At 34.9% G+C, this 16991-nt stretch overlaps 4 protein-coding genes across 6 annotated transcripts; 2 read left to right on the forward strand and 2 right to left on the reverse strand.

Annotated features, from left to right (window-relative positions):
• Nucleotides 1-3112: 3112 nt before the first annotated feature.
• LOC123706876 (RNA-binding protein NOB1) lies at nucleotides 3113-4594 on the forward strand. 2 transcript variants are annotated; one of them, XM_045656449.1, is made up of 3 exons: nucleotides 3113-3783; nucleotides 3863-4076; nucleotides 4410-4594. In XM_045656449.1, the coding sequence occupies exons 1-3, from the start codon at nucleotides 3208-3210 to the stop codon at nucleotides 4526-4528; spliced, it is 909 nt and encodes a 302-aa protein (XP_045512405.1). In that variant the 5' UTR covers nucleotides 3113-3207; the 3' UTR covers nucleotides 4529-4594. The 2 variants fall into 2 exon arrangements, with proteins under 2 accessions (XP_045512405.1, XP_045512403.1); XM_045656447.1 differs by having other exon boundaries at nucleotides 3863-4594.
• On the reverse strand, nucleotides 4588-7228 carry LOC123706878 (FAM172 family protein homolog CG10038). 2 transcript variants are annotated; one of them, XM_045656452.1, is made up of 5 exons: nucleotides 6465-7228; nucleotides 6097-6391; nucleotides 5286-5637; nucleotides 4786-4870; nucleotides 4588-4721 (listed from the first exon to the last, which is right to left on the reverse strand). In XM_045656452.1, the coding sequence occupies exons 1-5, from the start codon at nucleotides 6583-6585 to the stop codon at nucleotides 4642-4644; spliced, it is 933 nt and encodes a 310-aa protein (XP_045512408.1). In that variant the 5' UTR covers nucleotides 6586-7228; the 3' UTR covers nucleotides 4588-4641. The 2 variants fall into 2 exon arrangements, with proteins under 2 accessions (XP_045512408.1, XP_045512407.1); XM_045656451.1 differs by having other exon boundaries at nucleotides 4589-4721; nucleotides 6097-6394; nucleotides 6465-7219.
• A 1119-nt stretch (nucleotides 7229-8347) lies between these two features.
• Nucleotides 8348-9976, reverse strand: LOC123706877 (syntaxin-18). Its single transcript, XM_045656450.1, has 2 exons — nucleotides 9117-9976; nucleotides 8348-8621 (listed from the first exon to the last, which is right to left on the reverse strand). Exons 1-2 carry the CDS (start codon nucleotides 9891-9893, stop codon nucleotides 8433-8435), a joined length of 966 nt encoding a protein of 321 aa, XP_045512406.1. The 5' UTR covers nucleotides 9894-9976; the 3' UTR covers nucleotides 8348-8432.
• Nucleotides 9977-14667: 4691 nt separating this feature from the next.
• On the forward strand, nucleotides 14668-16638 carry LOC123706807 (m7GpppN-mRNA hydrolase). Its single transcript, XM_045656262.1, has 4 exons — nucleotides 14668-15011; nucleotides 15117-15273; nucleotides 15429-15647; nucleotides 15865-16638. Exons 1-4 carry the CDS (start codon nucleotides 14938-14940, stop codon nucleotides 16522-16524), a joined length of 1110 nt encoding a protein of 369 aa, XP_045512218.1. The 5' UTR covers nucleotides 14668-14937; the 3' UTR covers nucleotides 16525-16638.
• Nucleotides 16639-16991: the final 353 nt, after the last annotated feature.

The raw sequence follows: 16991 nt of genomic DNA on the forward strand, positions 1-16991 counted from the left end.
GCACGGAGATATTGGCTCCTGTGTCGACCAAAAATGTAAGTTTCGTTACCCTGTCGGTAACGAAAAGGCGGTGTGATGATTCGGTAACGCCGGTTCCCGCCGCGGCCAGCGTTACTTTTAGTTTTCCGACTGGTTTATGGGCTTGAAACATGGGCATGGTGGTGTGCATTTCTTCGCGTCCATACCGTAGCGATGATGGTAATAGCAGTACGGCATTGGAGATTTTTTCCGGCTTCGATCTTCCATCTGCGACTCTCGTCGGTTTTCGTTGCGCTTTGTTGATGCATTCCGCGAGCGTGATTGTGAATGGTAGCGAGAACGACTGTTGCGGTAGTTGTCGCGCGGTTGTACTCGTAGCTCGGCAACTTCCAAAGACAACCTTCTTATTTCACCGATGAGGGTGTCGATGGTTGGTTGTTGTTCTGGAGGTGGTGGCGATGCTACAGGTGTGAAAGGCGTCGCGACGGTAGCGATGTATTGCGACGGCGTGTGGACTTCCATCATTTTGTCCGCGAGCAAGGTCAGGTCGTCAAGCGTCGTTTTGTTTTTAAACGCTTCGCTGACGGCTAGCACGGAACGAATGTGTGGCGGCAGATGCTCGAGCCACATCATTTTGATGGTGCTCTCGGGAAATTTGTCCTTGTTAAGCTGCTTCATTTGCCTCATCAGCTGGCTGGGTTTCTGGTCTCCAAGCTCAACTTGCGACAGTAGCTTCTTCGTTTGTGCGCTGTTAGATTCTTCGTATAGCGATATTAAACGGTCTTTAATGGCGTTGTAGTAATCTGCTTCCGGGGGCGAGCAAATGAGATCAGCGATGTTTTGGATATCTTGCTTTTCAAGCTGTGCGATGACCATCTGGGCGAGCTGGGCCTGGCTTCGTTTCAGATCGGCGGTTGCTGCTTCGAAACTGCAGAACCAGAGGAGCGGCTGGTCGCGCCAGAATGGTGGCACACGGAGCGACAGTGAGATACCGGAGACTTCTTGGCTCGACGGTTGTGATGAAACTTGACGCTCTGCACCGGAATTTTCTGTGTTCGTCATCTTCAATTTTCTTGGTGTTCTTCTCGGGGTCACCACTTTAGGGTAGTTTTACTTTAGGTTGTCTGGTCCTTATTTGGTTAAAATAAAACTTCCTAATAATTCGTTGAGAAGAGGTGAAGATGGAATGTGGAATGTGTTTAATTTTTAAAAACTGTAGATTTATATACAAAAATTATCCTACCTGGCCACTAGTGGTAAACATGTGGTACCAAGATGCGAAGGGTGCGTAGACAATAAAATCGAGGCGCGGCAAAAGGTTGTCCTAACGGTAACGCAATTAACTGTTCTTTTCAGAACGAATTATTGTTTCATGACGACACGTACTAATCACCTACAGTTTCTTCTAGCGTTGCCATTTCTTTTTACTTTTTGTGTGAAAGAGCGGGATTCTTCCGTTAAAAGCGGGACAAAGTTTTTAAATATTTATATTTTTATTTGAATTAAAATTAAGTTTACGAAACAATAGATAGCAAAAGTAGCCATAGAAAATGTATTTTAATAAAAATATAATATTTTAAATCAGCTTTACTCTTTCGTTAAATTGTTGAGTCCTATTAATCTTCAATCATGTCAAAACTAACGTCACTTTCCAGGTTTATAAATTTAAGTCTAGAATTAATCATTTTTATCTGAAAAATTATAACGTTTGTCTATAAATTGTTGGAAATTTGTGTAAAAAAAATTGAAGTATTCGATGGCTTTGGCCCGTGCGGAGTCAACTAATTTATTTAAAATCTTTTTCACCTGGAAGCCCATCCTTTAGCCTCTGAGTTAAGAAGGACTCTGTATCCACAATTATGAAATAAATTTAAAAAAACCTCTGAGTTAACCTTGAGCGAAAGAGACAAAATGACTCTCATGCATTTCTGTTATGGCAATATAATTTCCCTCTTTTTATTAATGTATTAAAAGCACTCATCACATTATGAACAAAATAGGTAGGTTAGAGTTATTGTTTCCTCGGCATCAGAGTAAAAGATCTTTTCAATAGCTAAAAGCTACACATGATTCTTGCTTATCAAAGTAGCGTTCCAAAACAGGCCAAACCTTCATTACTCTCTCAACAGCACGACAACGTGACAGAAATATTATATTTACGTGACGTAATAATTCAACCCACTCCATATCAGTAGTTCTATATTATATCAATTCCGCACGACGTTTAGCTGAATGTGAGAAATATCCGTATATTTTTAAGATGATAGCTTCTACATCGATGTCTGATCCATCACATGGAAATTAGTTCATGTTATGCAAGATGTGAACTGAACAATGAGCCTCTGATATTTTTTCGTTTTTGTCAACGAGATTCATTAAAATAGAACGATTTGAACCGAAGATTACATTTGCATTGTCAGCATCATACGATCAACATATCACAGTAACACTGTGATAATATTATGCTATGTTTATCCAATGTGTTACAAAGTACCTTTATTTTGTTCGGAACTTTCGTCATTATTTTCCACAAAATCTAATCATTTAGTTTGTATTCCTTTATCGTCGACGTCCTTTAATGCTTCTTTTGCCAATAGTTCACACACTATTGTTCTTAGCTATCTTAGAATCTGCGTACATGAGATGTAATAACTTTTGGAAGCAATCCATACTGTTGTAGCTTAACGAATGTTTAACGGTGTGTAGTAATGAGAAGTAATTTTGTCGGCTGACATTTTGTACATATTATCATCGCGATCACGATCAGATGCGGAACGGCTTGGAAATAGCTAGAAATATTTTTAATATTGAAAAATCAAAATCTTATTACTATGAAACGATTAGATTTAACAAAGGTGAAATGATCGATATAACTTTAAGTTTTCGAAAAATTAAACAGTTTTATACAAGATATAGTAAGCTTTTTTTTATTATAGCAATAGTTTTAACACTATGCCACTTTCGAGTAAAAGAGGACAAACAAAGGGATAAGTTAAAAGATTTAAGCCTTATTTAACATAAAAACTTTTCGTCGTGCTGTTTCATAGTCTGCCATCAGTCATGTGTCAATTAAATACCCAATTTGGCTAATGTACTAACTTCCATCTGCCAAACAGTTGTCACTTGTCAGATTTCCTCTGGATTTTGTGGATCACATGTTCATGTTGTTCGAATAATTGTATCCCTTTAAAACATATTTTATATAAACCCACATGGTGAATAATAAATATGGCGAAATTAATAAAGCATCTTGTAGTTGATACAACAGCTTTCATTAAAGCTGAAGATCTTCAGGAAATAGCGGAAAATATATATACAGTCCAAGAAGTTGTTGACGAAATCACAAACGATCGACAACGCAGAAAACTTGTAGTTTTACCGTACGATTTAAAAGTTAAAGATGTGTTTACCGAAAGCATCAAATTCATGACAGAGTTCTCTAAAAAAACTGGTGATTATACAAGCCTTTCAGCAACTGATATAAAAGTAATGGCCCTTACTTATCAGATGGAGAAAGAAATCAGTGGTATTGAGCATTTAAAAACGGAGCCAACAATGCAAAAGACTGTAAAAATTACTGGTTTATCTGGGCGTACACCCGACACTAACAAGAAGGATGACATTATCAAAAGTAATGATGAAGCTTTACAGGATACAACTAAAGTAGAAGAGCACAATGATGAATCTTCAAAAATCAATTGCAACGAGGATGATGATGACAGTAAATTAGCACATGAAATAGTTGAAAAAATAAAAAACATGGAGTTGACAGATGAAAAAGAGGCAGAAAACGTTATAGTGAAGGTAAAACTTTAAATTACTTAAGGTTAAGAATTTATAGTGTGTTTTTTACATATTTTCTATGATACTTTTGATGTTCTAGGTTGAAGAGAGTGAGTCAGATGAAGGAGAGATTTCAAGTGAAGATGATGATGATGGCAGTGAATGGATTACACCTAGTAATTTAAAAGAAAAGAAAAAAGAAATGGACTTAGGAGAATTCGAACAAAAGAATGTTGATGTAGCATGCATAACATCAGACTTTGCTATGCAAAATGTGCTTAAACAAATTGGATTAAATGTCACAGCAGTAGATGGTAGAATCATTAGACATCTACGTACTTATATATTCCGCTGTACAACTTGCTTTAAAACTACTAGTGTTATGACCAAATTATTTTGTCCAAAATGTGGACATGCTACCTTAAAGAAAGTAGCTGTCAGTGTTGATGAAAAAGGAAACCAACACATACACATTAATGGACGAAAGCCTTTATCAGGTAGAGGCAAACGGTTCAGTTTGCCAACTCCCAAAGGTGGTCAGCACTTTCAATATCCTATATTAACTGAGGACCAACACATACATAAAAGATTTGCTACAAAACTAGCTAGAAATAAAACAAATGCATTAGATCCTGATTATCTTGCAGGGTTTTCCCCATTTGCTATGAAGGATGTTAATTCAAAATCTGCTGTATTAGGAGTAAGAGCAGATAAGCAAGATTTAAAGTATTGGATGAAACATTATTCTAAGGATAAGAAGAAATAAGAGATGAAATTGATTAAGTTTTCATATTTTATATTTCAAAACCTATTAAAAATATATTAAAAAGTATTTTTTTTTACTTTTGTTCATTTTGTTTACTTATACAATTATATTACTTAGCTTGCCAGTTTAGAATCAATAAATTTAAAGACTGAATCCATGGCTGCATAAGATGTCATTTCATGTTGTGGATGACCTGAGGAAAGCGGGAAAGTTTAAAAATTTATTAAACATAAGTTAAGACATGTAAGTGGGAATACCTGCTGATAATCTAGTGATTTCAAATTCTGGTGTCTTCATTGGTGTATCCAAGGGTGATGAGTTTGATATCCAATTAATTGAAACCTGAACATATTTAATAAATATAAGATATGTAGTTTTTATTCTTTAAATGTGCAATCTACTACAGCCAGAACATTCTGGATATTCTTTGGGATCCTTGGTCCAAAAAGGAAGGAAAGCAGGGATATAATATATTTGATTATAAAAGGGCATTCTGTTAAGCAAGTAACTATTAAGTTGCTTTATTACTTTTTGTAATTATTTACTTATGCAAACTTACAATAAGTAACAATTTGATCATAAGCATCATGTTAGTGCATGGCATCCTTACCACCACACATTGGTGTGGCCTCAGAAATAGGTTCAAGAACCAAGAAATAGGCCTCAAGAACCAATGTTCTAGTTTGTGTAACATGTTTATTTTTTCTTGTGTGGCCTTGTTGGTGTGGCTATAAATAAATAAATAAAAATATCTTACTTTTCTTATTGAGTCTGGAATTATTGCTTCTGAAAATGAATGAACAGAATCTGTCATAGCTACTGCCTTGACTCGCTTCTCAAAGTCATTCTGAAACTTTTGGGCTAGCATTACTGTAAGTAGTCCACCATAACTATGAGCTACAACTACAATATTTTTAGCTTTCGTGCCTGAAATGTATGTTTTCCAGACATATTGTGCATGTTCTTCACTTGTGTTACTTTGTGGAATATTTTTATTTCTTTTATAATTCTCATTGGGATTCATTATAAGTATGCCAAAATTTCGTTTGATGCCCATTTGGATGTATGGGATCTGTGTTCCCATATCTAAATTATTATTGATGATGAGTCTGTAAAATAGAAATTGCATACAAGGACATGTCGCTGTTGTTTTTGTATTGGACACCTGGCTATGGAATTCTACCTTTATGTAGGAACCATTTCTGCTTTTATAATAAGATACTACCTTGAGACTGCAATGTGATTACTTTGTAGAATGACTTGTTCTCAAGCACATAACTTTTAGCATAAAGTAAACTTTTATTAAAATAACAGTTTGTGATGCAACAATGGATATATTCCTATTTGAAAAAGTGATAAGTGAGAATAAGAAATAAAAAATATTCTCACAATTTTTAAGTTTTTTTTAGGTATATAGTTAGCTCTTGGATCAGAAAGTTATTAATTTATCTATGTATAGTACATCTGTATTAACTCAATAGGAGAGGGTTTATGGAGAGTTGTGGTCAGGTAACAGATAATTTGACAATGCAATACACAGTACATGGACATGTTAAAGAAAAACTTACGATCTTGCCCACTGGCCAGCTCGAACGGCACCACTACCTTGAATCAATACCATAAGAGTTTTCTGTGAATCATAACCCCTTGAAGCAAACACAAAAGTTCCATTTTCGCCTGCATCTGTAGGTACCGGTAACCTTAATAGATTGACTTTGTTTTGTAATAATTGATATATGTATTCTGTCACAGCTGCTCCAAGTTTCTCATAGTGAGCCTGGCATTCTTTTTGATCACTACTGATTTTGTACTGAAATGGTTCATCTGTTAAATTTCCATCAACCCCCATTTTCCTTAATTCGCCTTCTGTAATAAAATATGAATTAGAAATTATAGAGATATAAAAAGAACTAAGGTTTTTTGCTTTTGTACTCACCGGTGTTAAAATCATACCCCAATTCATGCAAGGTTTTTCTTACATCCATTTCTTTGGTTTTCTTAATAGTTCTGTAAGGTTTTCTTGTTTTGATAATGTTTTTCCAAAGTTTTTTTAACATAGATGATTCTTTGTTTTCTTACTGCTTTGCTTTTAGCTTTAGTCGATACGAATATTTTAATTTTCTTTCTCAACTATATACAAACTACAAAGATACTTTGTGATTTTAACGCTAAATTAGTATGTGGTATGTACAGCAAAGTAGAAGCTCTCTACATACTACCACAGGAACATTCATGCATTTATATTATATATCTTCTATATTTTTAATAAAAAGGAGTAAAATAGATGTTAAAGTAAAAAACGTTGTAATCTATTATATATACATAATATATAGTTTTTATTAAATTGTCTTTGGTCTTAGCAATGGTTTTTTGTTTATAATTTGATGCTGTCACAATTTTACATAGGTATGTCTATCTTTATTTACACAACATTAACAGTTAAGCCGTTAATGCACCACCGCCGTCACCGGGACGACACCGACAACGAGATGACGATTGACGGCGCCGATTTAGCGTTACATACATATAATATGGCCATGTGTCTGTCCCAGTAAAGTATTGATTTTTAATAATTAACTGACTAGAGATTCAATTAACTCTCTGATTTAACGACTTTACTGCATGTCCTACATGTCCACCGCACGCCCGTCACCCGAGCACTGCCATCCCGGCCGCTGATGTTTCAGTAGTTCGGCGTGACCGCTATAACTCGGCACAGTTTTATGACGAGCCGATGAGCCGGCTATATAAAACACGTTTGTTCTTGTCCACTTGTCTATCATAAAATAAAATAAAAATGGCTAAGAAATTCAAATATTATATTATTGTTATTATTTTTTATTTATTAATATTTCTAGAACTGAGCCACTGATATATCGGCGCGATGGATACACGATCGCCGTCTCGTCATCTAAACTCGGCCCGAAACTTTCTCGTTCTCGGTTACGGCGGCGGTGGACGAATAGCCTTACGAGTATTATATTATTTACGTCACCGACCCTCGAATTCCATTAAAAAATATATCGAACTGGGTTTTGAACTAGCGGACAATTTAAATTTCTCTGTAAAAAAGTACTCCATTACCTAATCAAATGCTGCTGCCGTTTTCACATATTTTATGATAAAATGGGGTGTCATCCCCAGACATTTATATCAAACTACATAGGTATTCATAATTTCGAAAATTTTTATTTGGTATATATGAATGTCATGTTGGTTGTTTATGACTTAAATATATTTTTTTATCGCAACAAGTCGCGTCGATTTACAACGAAACATATATTTCTGTCTATTTTATATTTACTCTTATGGAAGACCAATAATTACAAGTCTTTCGTTTAGAGTTTCCAATTCTTAAAAAACAAAACTAACGAAAATAATATAACAATTTAGTGAAGGATTTATTTTTGTTAAGATAAATAAATGGATATAATATACATCATCATTGATCTACTAAAGTAAAAAGGATTGTACTTTAGGAGAATGTGAACTACTGATGGAAATTGGTATTTTCATATAGGTGTTGTTTTATTTGGCACACTTTACATCCAAAACCATTTTATTAACAGAAATATGTCATGATTTTCAAGTAGTAAAAACCTGTTATACCATAGGTCACATAGAATTGTTTTTCAATTATTATTACAGTATAAATAGTGTAATGGTAATTTAAAGAGATATTTAGAGAGATATAATATAGCTATTTTTGGAATGCATATATGCATTATCAAATGTACAAATCTAAAAGGTTTCATAGGAGCTTTTATGTTTGATTTGTGAAAGTAAACATTATTTAAGGAGAATTTATTTCATTTAATAAGTTAAAGGTATTACTTAAAATGTAAAAAAATATATAAAACATAAAAATACATTAAATCAACACAATTTTTCAAATTATCATATTCTAATCATTATACCAATCTAAGAAAAGAAGAGTAAAGGACATAACAAGTAAGAAGAATAATATATACACTCGTAATCCAGCGTTTCTTTGTATTGCCTGTTTTATTTGATCATTTGCATCTTTCATTGTTTCTGTGGTTCCTACTACAGTATTGGCAATGCGATCAATATCCTGCTCTTGTTGTAAAACCTGGAGTCACAAAATTATTTAACACATAATTTACAAATAAATAAAAGTGCTTAAAAATAAAAATTAATGGGTTAACCATGTTTAATTTTAATTTTTGATCAACATTAAAAATGGAGATTTAAGAGTTTGATCTATACCTGATATTTTAGTACATGTATTTGAAAATGATAGCCTATTTATGTTTCCTAACAAATGTCATAAATTTCTGTTCACAAATTGATCACACATAGATAAAAAATCATGATTATGATTTTTATTATTTATAAATCAGTTAGTATATTTAACATACTTCATGTTTCATATAAACTAGTTTTATAGTTATTGAGATATCAACACATTTCTTAAGGGTATAAAATTGGTAAATAATATGTTATAGTGTTAAATATTTTTCTCTTCAGTTGCATAGTGTTTTCAGTTTATATTTAAATTATATTTAAGACTAAACATGAACTAATCTTATAGGTTAACAGTTTAGTTATTATATAGAAAGTATACCTTTTCAGTAAATATTTCTTGCAACTCGGCTATATGTAAGACTTTGCTTTCAATTTGTCTCACTTCTTCTGTCAAACTATTTAGCTCATTAAGGAGTTGGACATTTTCAGATTCAAACATTTGCAACTCTTCAGCACTTAATTCACCTTCATCAGATAAAACTGCTATTTCATTCTCTGATAGCTCAAGTTTTGTTTTTGTACTGTCGATTTCTTCGAAATCAGTTTCATTCTCTTTTTCAGCTTCAACTGTAAAAGGGTTTGGTATGGAAGATGTTTTCTGTGGCACTTCTAAACGTGATAGTTTTCGCATATCTAAGGCTCGCTTTACACGAAAAGCTTTTAATTCACTATGTATTTTACATACTGCTTTTAAATAAGTATCTATAAGATCAATGACTGCATCCATGTACTCCCGCATCTGCTGTGATACACCTAATTTGCGGTTATCACTCCTGAATTCCTTAATAAGATGCGAGCATGTATTGATGATTCTTTGAGCACCTGTGTCTATTTGATCACGTTCATACTCCGTCATTTCATTCCCCGATATGTCATTTAAGTAGTTAAGATACCTCTCTCTATGCTCTAACAAGAAATCTCTTAGTTTTGTTATTTGAGAAGTAATGTCCTTTGCAGTTAACATAAAACCATTTTTATTAGATTTTTGCCGCAAAATAATTTTCTTCTCTTCTGGAATCGGACTTAAAATACCAAAAGTCTTATTTCGTGTTTTTACCGTTTTTATACATGCTTTAAATAAGGGAGTTATATCCATTTTGCTTCTATTAATTGTTTTATAATATAAGTTCTTCTATGGTCTTCATAAAATCAACAAATTATAAAACCACAGATTGTCGATGTAGAACACACTAAACAGTCCATACTCCACAGCAAAATTTTAGTTATTGAAATCACAGAATAAGTAAAGGCAAACCTTCATATCGGCATTCGATTAATATTAGGTCCTTACATATGAAATTGGCGTTTTGTATGGGAGGAACAAAAAGTCGAATATTTTTAAATATAATATATTTAATTAATCAAAGTATGAACCATTGTCTTCTATGCACTTTTGCCATCTCATAGGTAGTTCATTGATCCCTTTACTAAAAAAACCAGTCGGACGGGAATCATTAAATCTGTGAATACGATTTGGACTGCCCCATCAGAGTTAAATTTTTTCCCTTGCAAGAAGTTATCCAAATTTCGAAAAGAATTTTCTCAATTCGTGAGGTACCCACCTTTCAAGCTTTTTAATCTTCCCAATTTGCTTCAAGTGAATTAAAACAGTTTTATCACTAACACCGCAGCCTGCAGCTAACTCGGACGTGGTTTGCGATGGATCCGATTCCACAATAGCCTTCAATATTGCATTATCAACTTGGGTCTCAGGCCGTCCACGGGGCTTGTTCTGCAGGTCGAAATTTCCAGAACGAAAACGTTGGAACCAAAAACGAACTGTGTTTTCTTTTGCAACATGACCGCCATACACATCATTCACCCTTCGAGTCGTTTCCGCAGCACTAGTGCCACGGCGGAACTCGTACTCGTAAATAATGCGATACTTTAAGTTTTCCATTTTGTAAAATGAGTGACGCAAACAGAAAAAAACAGAAGAAAAAAACTAAATATGAATGACGGTCATCGAAGCACAAATATATGAGTAAATAGCTGTACAAATTTGAATTTGAAATTCCTAACCAAAGAGGAGATATTTGAGGTCAAAGTGGCCGGTACGACAAAACGCCAATTTCATATGTAAGGACCTAATATTAAATCTGGCGAATGAAAGCCGGAAACTGCGGAAAATTAAGAAACTAATTAGGATCTATAACTATGCTGTTGATAATAAACTAATAACTATCAAGGTAGTTGTGTATAGTTAGTAATAAAAAAATAGTACAAAAATAAAATAAAAAAGCCCTGTTGAAAAAACATAAAGCATACTTTGCTATACGATTCAACCTTATACATCGTAATCAAAGGCCGAATCCAATTCTTCTTCTTATCCGGTACACTCTTGACAGAGCGGTCGTGATCGCTATTTAGTAGTGGTAATCAAAGGAGCAGATGTGATGCGCTTCACGACGTTTCGCCATCGTTGCCTATTAGTGGTCATCCTGCTACACTCATTGAGTGTACCTCCTACGGCAGACTTGATCTGGTCAGTCCAACGCGTAGGTGACCTTCCGCGCGGTCTAGTGCCTTCTATCTTCCCCTGGACGACAAGGCGTTCTATGGACTGAATACCACGCCGAGTTACGTGTCCGAAGAATGTAAGGATGCGAGATTGTACTATTGAAAATAAACGCTGCTTAATACCGAGTTCTTGAAGTATCGAGACATTTGTACGAAACTCGGTCCACGAAACCCCAATCATTCTCCTCCAGCACTACATTTCTAGAGCGTCTATTTTCTGTCTTTCCACATCTCGCAAGGTCCACGTTTCGGCCGCGTACAGAAATATATATATACTGATCTTCGTGGCTTTTGTTATGGTCCTGTTTCTCCATATCTTTTGCATCTTGTCCATAGCCGTTCTTGTGATGACGTATGGGCACGTCGTTTGACCTCATCGATGAATCCGCCATTGTTGGAAATCAAGATGGACTACGATGCATTTCGCGATTTGAGTCACTTGAGGCGAATTATTTCTGGCACGGTCAACAATCATTACCTTGGTTTTGCTGCGATTTATCTTACGTCCAAACTCATGGCTCACTCGTTCCATCATTGACAGAAGCTCTTTCAAGTGTTGCGAACTGGATGCAAACAGAGTGGTGTCATCCGCGTAACGCAAGTTCGCAATCCGGTATCCACCAATTGTTACACCGTCTGTCCAGTCTTCCAAGGTGATGCGCATTATGAGTTCGGTGTACACGTTGAATAAGAGCGGCGATATTATGCACCCCTGGCGTACTCCGGCACTTGGATGGAAATCACCTGATAGGACATCATCTGTGCGAACCGAAGCTGTGCCCTCTTCATAAAGCTGTCTTAATAGGTGCACAAGATGTTTTGGTGTGCCCATATCTAGCAGGGTCTTCCACAATACCGGCCATCTCACCCAGTCGAAAGCTTTGGAGAAATCAACAAAGCAAATGAACATGGGCTTATTAAATTCTCTTGACTTCTCCATGATCTGCCGTAAAATGAGTATTTGTTCCTGAGTGCCTTTTCCCTTCACAAAACCGGCCTGTTCTGGAGCGATCTCTTTATAAAGGTATGCTTTCAGGCGCTCGTTGAGAATATGTAACAATATTTTGCTAGCGTGTGATATCAGAGCAATGAGGCGGTAATTGTTACATATCTTCGTTGAGCCTTTCTTGTGCAGGGGTATATATGGTAATATGGTATGTGTCCATCCCGAAGGCCAAATTCCTGTCTGCCACACCTTATTACAGATGAGATGAAACATCTGGTCGCCACGTTCTCCTAAGGCTTTAATTGTCTCTATAGGAATTGCATCTCTACCAGTTGCTTTTTTACTTTTCAGATGTTTTATGGCAGCTCTTACTTCGGACAGAAGGATGTCTGGTTCCAAATTATCTGGCTCTGGTTCTGTGTCTATAGACTGCCGCGACTGCGGATCCAGGAACAATGACTGGCAATAGCTCCTCCACGTTTCCGAGATTTTGTCGAGTTCTGTTACCACTTCATTTCTGTCATTCTCGATAGCCCAGGTTTTAGCAGGTAGAGATTTTGTAATAAGACGAATTTTGTGGTAAAGATCTCTAGATTCGTGCTTCATAGCATGTTTTTCAATCCAATTACATAATATATATTATAATTACAGCTTCGTTCTGCTTTCGCACGCTAATCTCTAATTAAATATTATTCAAAGTAACCCATTTTCCATGTTTACATTATTGTGTCACAAAAGCTTCATTTTTATGGATAATGGTATCAAAGATAATTTTCGTACATATGGGATAATTGCACATCTTCTCGAAGCCAGACTTCTACATCGTAGAACGCCCGAACGAACGGACGGAATGATGTGCGAAAGAGATAAAGTACGTGTACGTTCTAGAATTCCACGATATTGATAAAGCACCAGCTATTCAGTATCATTGCCCAGAAATTACTCAAATGTCGTTCGCGATTATTCCTAGGGATATAAAAGCGGGCCGAAATGCGATCAATCAGATCAGTTTTGAATGCGATTACGAGAGATTAATCCTGAAGAGATAATAGTGAAGACTAGTTATCAAGTATGTATTGTAAAAGTATATGTGAGTGTGCGTAATTAAAGTAATTTTTAATAGAAGCTAAGAAATATAGGTAGATGGAGTAGATATCAAAAATGTTTGACGGCCCAACTCTACATCTGTACCCGGAAAGACGCTATAAGAAGAGCACAGAACAATTATATGAAAACTTTGGTTACTGACGAGTGGAATTTTAATAAGGAAATCGTGTTATTGTCTTAATCGAATTGGAATTGCCCCAGGATCTTTCCTCAAAATGAAAAACTTATGATAAGATAAATCCAATCTATGGACAACGGCGTGTTCACAGAAAGAAGGGTAACGGAGAGAATGGGCAATGCGACTGCGCAATTGTGGCTGCATCTAGCATGGGACATGATATGCTTTGTGACACTGACGGCCAGCCTCAACTAAAGAAGAGGCACCTAAAGAAGAAGATAAAAAATATGTGAAACAAAATCAAAATTAGGGAAGGCAAAATTTCAGCAAGGTGACACCTGAAAATTCGTTAATTACCTTAATCTTTAATAGTTCGTGCAGTAGTTACCCTGAGGAAGCCACTGAGAGAAAACTATAACAAAGCAAAGTCCTATATGCCTATAGGTCTACTGCTGGTGTTGGGTATGATACTGTAGCAGAAGCTGGTGCCATATTTAAGACGGTACATCCCAAAGCGCACGCTAATCAGTAAGACTTCACGCCACAAGAAACACAAAGAGGAGGCCCAAATACGTTTGTGACGAGAATACGGGAAGGTCAAAAAGAATTGTCACGGTTCTCTTCTTGTCCTCAAATTCAAGTGAGAAAAGTGAAAGTAGGATGTCCCATCAATCTAAAAAGAATGGTTGACAGGTATCTAACGGTAGGGTGTAGGTAAAATTCACAGACCCTCATTGTCCTACAAGAATATCATGACTATACCAAACCAGAGGGCATCCCCTTCAAATATTAACGGCATGGTGGATTCTCCGCCTGTTCGTACAGATTTAAGTAGAGCCTCTGTGACTAAACGACCAGCGAGACACTACTGTATACATTCCTGTTAACGGACGGTCCAAAATATTAAAAGGACTATTTACTATATTACTATGTGAACTGCAGATAAGCATTGTTGGTTTCAAATTTCCGTAAACTCTTTTTGAATTTGAAATATTATTGGAATAAATCTGGCCGAATATTGGAAAGAAATAAAAATTTGTATGACGGCAAATTTGAATCATATGTCAGCAATATCTCAAAATATTAGAATAGGGTATCCTAATATATCTATTAGCCCTGGATTTTTGCAGGTTTTCCTTTTTATTAACCATCAAGATCGAGACTCGCAAACAACGATTTTGAAGTTTATGTTCGTTAAATGTTAATGGTGTTTTAACGCCATCTAGTATGTAAGATATCTGTGGACGCGATTGATTAATTGACATAAAACACGAAGTCTAAATAATTAAATATTATACACGAAGGCTTTGTCAAGTTTTTATTGAGGAATGAGGATTATTTAGACAAATTTATTCTAAAAATAAACATTTAGCTGTACTTGTATAATATTCTATTAGTTTCTTTGCTTTAATAACATTGTATAGAAATTTACAAATTGGTTTCTGAGCAATGACTTCGTCAGCTGTAGTATCAAAAAATCATGTACATTCAATTCCTCTTTATATCTTGGATGACATTTGCAGGTAAATAACTAAATTTAAAATATTCATAAAAATATACACTTTTTACAGTTTAGTAATTATTTGTAATCATACTCTCAATAAATTAACTAACGTGTATTGCCTTAGTCGTTTCATCATAAATTTACCAAAAGAGGAGCGTGCTGACATGGTGAGATTATGTTTCCAAATTGAATTAGCTCACTGGTTTTATTTGGACAATTATTGTACAAATGATGCTGCAAATCCTTGTGGTATTACGCAATTCGCAGCACACATTTTTCAGGTAATTAAATAATGTTTTTCTGGTTTCTATAAACAACTCATTTGTACTCATTTACCAGAGAGAAACATGGATTTCTGGAATAGTACCTTTGTAATTATACTGAATCTTTTCTACCTAATAATATACTCATAATAATGGTTTTTTTTTGGTTTCAGCATGTTCCCTTTTTGCAAGAACATAACAGCCGTATGGATGAAATACTGGACACCTGGAGGCAATATAAACAAAGTGTACCAACATATGGGGCTATCATATTAGATTCCGATTTGTCACATGTTCTTTTGGTACAATCTTATTGGACTAAAGCTTCATGGGGCTTTCCAAAAGGCAAAGTAAATGAGGATGAAGAGCCATGGACTTGTGCTGCTAGAGAAGTAATTAAATTTATAGTTTTGATCCCATGAGACTGTCCTAACTTTTATATAAAAATTGTATGATATTGCAAAGGAAATAAGGTTGCATGTGTGATCTTAGGCTATGGTTAAAGTCTGTACTTAATTTAACAGTTAAGTTTTAAGTGATTTAATAGTTAATATTAACTGAAATGGACATGACTGTTTAATAAATTGTATTCTCAATGCTTATTTTCAGGTCTTAGAAGAAACAGGGTTTAACATTAGCCATCTTATCAACAAACAGGACTACATAGAAACATCAATACATGATCAAATTGTCCGCCTTTATATTATTGGGTATGTATCTCGAGATACAAAATTTCAACCCCGAACACGAAATGAAATAAAAGCATGTGAGTGGTTTCCTATTGCTGATTTGCCTGCAAACAGAAAAGATATGACACCCAAAGTTAAAATGGGTGTAAGTCCCAATGCATTCTTTATGGTTTTACCATTTGTAAAACGCATCCGAAGGTGGGTAGCAGAGAGGAATCCTAAAGTCTTCTTTCGAAGAACTAGACATAAGTCAATGGGGGAAATTGAATCAAATAATAGCAAAAACAAAACAATTTCACAAGGTCTTCAAAATGAAATTCAAGAATATCAACAAAATGCTGGGCCACCCTGTATTAATGGACATAATGGTGTCAAGTTGAATGGGAACAAGAAAAGTGGGAAAATGGCTAAACGACAACTCTTCACTCCACAAAATGTAAATGGAACTCCATTCTCTCCAGTACAGAGTTTGAGCTCAAATACTGATGATGACATTTACAGCAGATATTTTAATTTTAACTCTCCCTCTTGGAGCAATTTTAAGTTTGACAGAAGAGCAATTTTAGAGTGTTTGACTTGAAAAAAATTACTATGTTAGAGAGAACAAAATCTCACTATTTTACACTATGCAATGAAATTGACGAAATTATTTAAATACATTAATGAATACACTGAGATAAATTGAATATAAAATGAACCTATTGTTTTATTAATAGTAAAATCATATATCAATTGTATTATATATTGTGTCCTAAAAAATTGTACTAAACTTTTAAGCCCTTATTTTATATTCAGTGATAAAGTAAGTACTAAATCAAGACATGTAATTCTGCTGTCACCTTAAAATAGTCACTTAAATTATATTGTAGATATTTCATTATTTATATTAATATAACTGCAACCATGCAGTTACATATACTTACCATGGTGCTGTATTTGAGCTAGCTGCTCGTTCTTGTTCTTTATTAACAATAAGGAAAAGCTAAATTTAGTAAATTTGCTTATTTAAAAGGTATTTATTTGAACTATACTACTCTATAAATAGAA

The sequence above is a fragment of the Pieris brassicae genome, chromosome 3 (genome assembly GCF_905147105.1).
Source record: "Pieris brassicae chromosome 3, ilPieBrab1.1, whole genome shotgun sequence".
NCBI lineage: Eukaryota > Metazoa > Arthropoda > Insecta > Lepidoptera > Pieridae > Pieris > Pieris brassicae.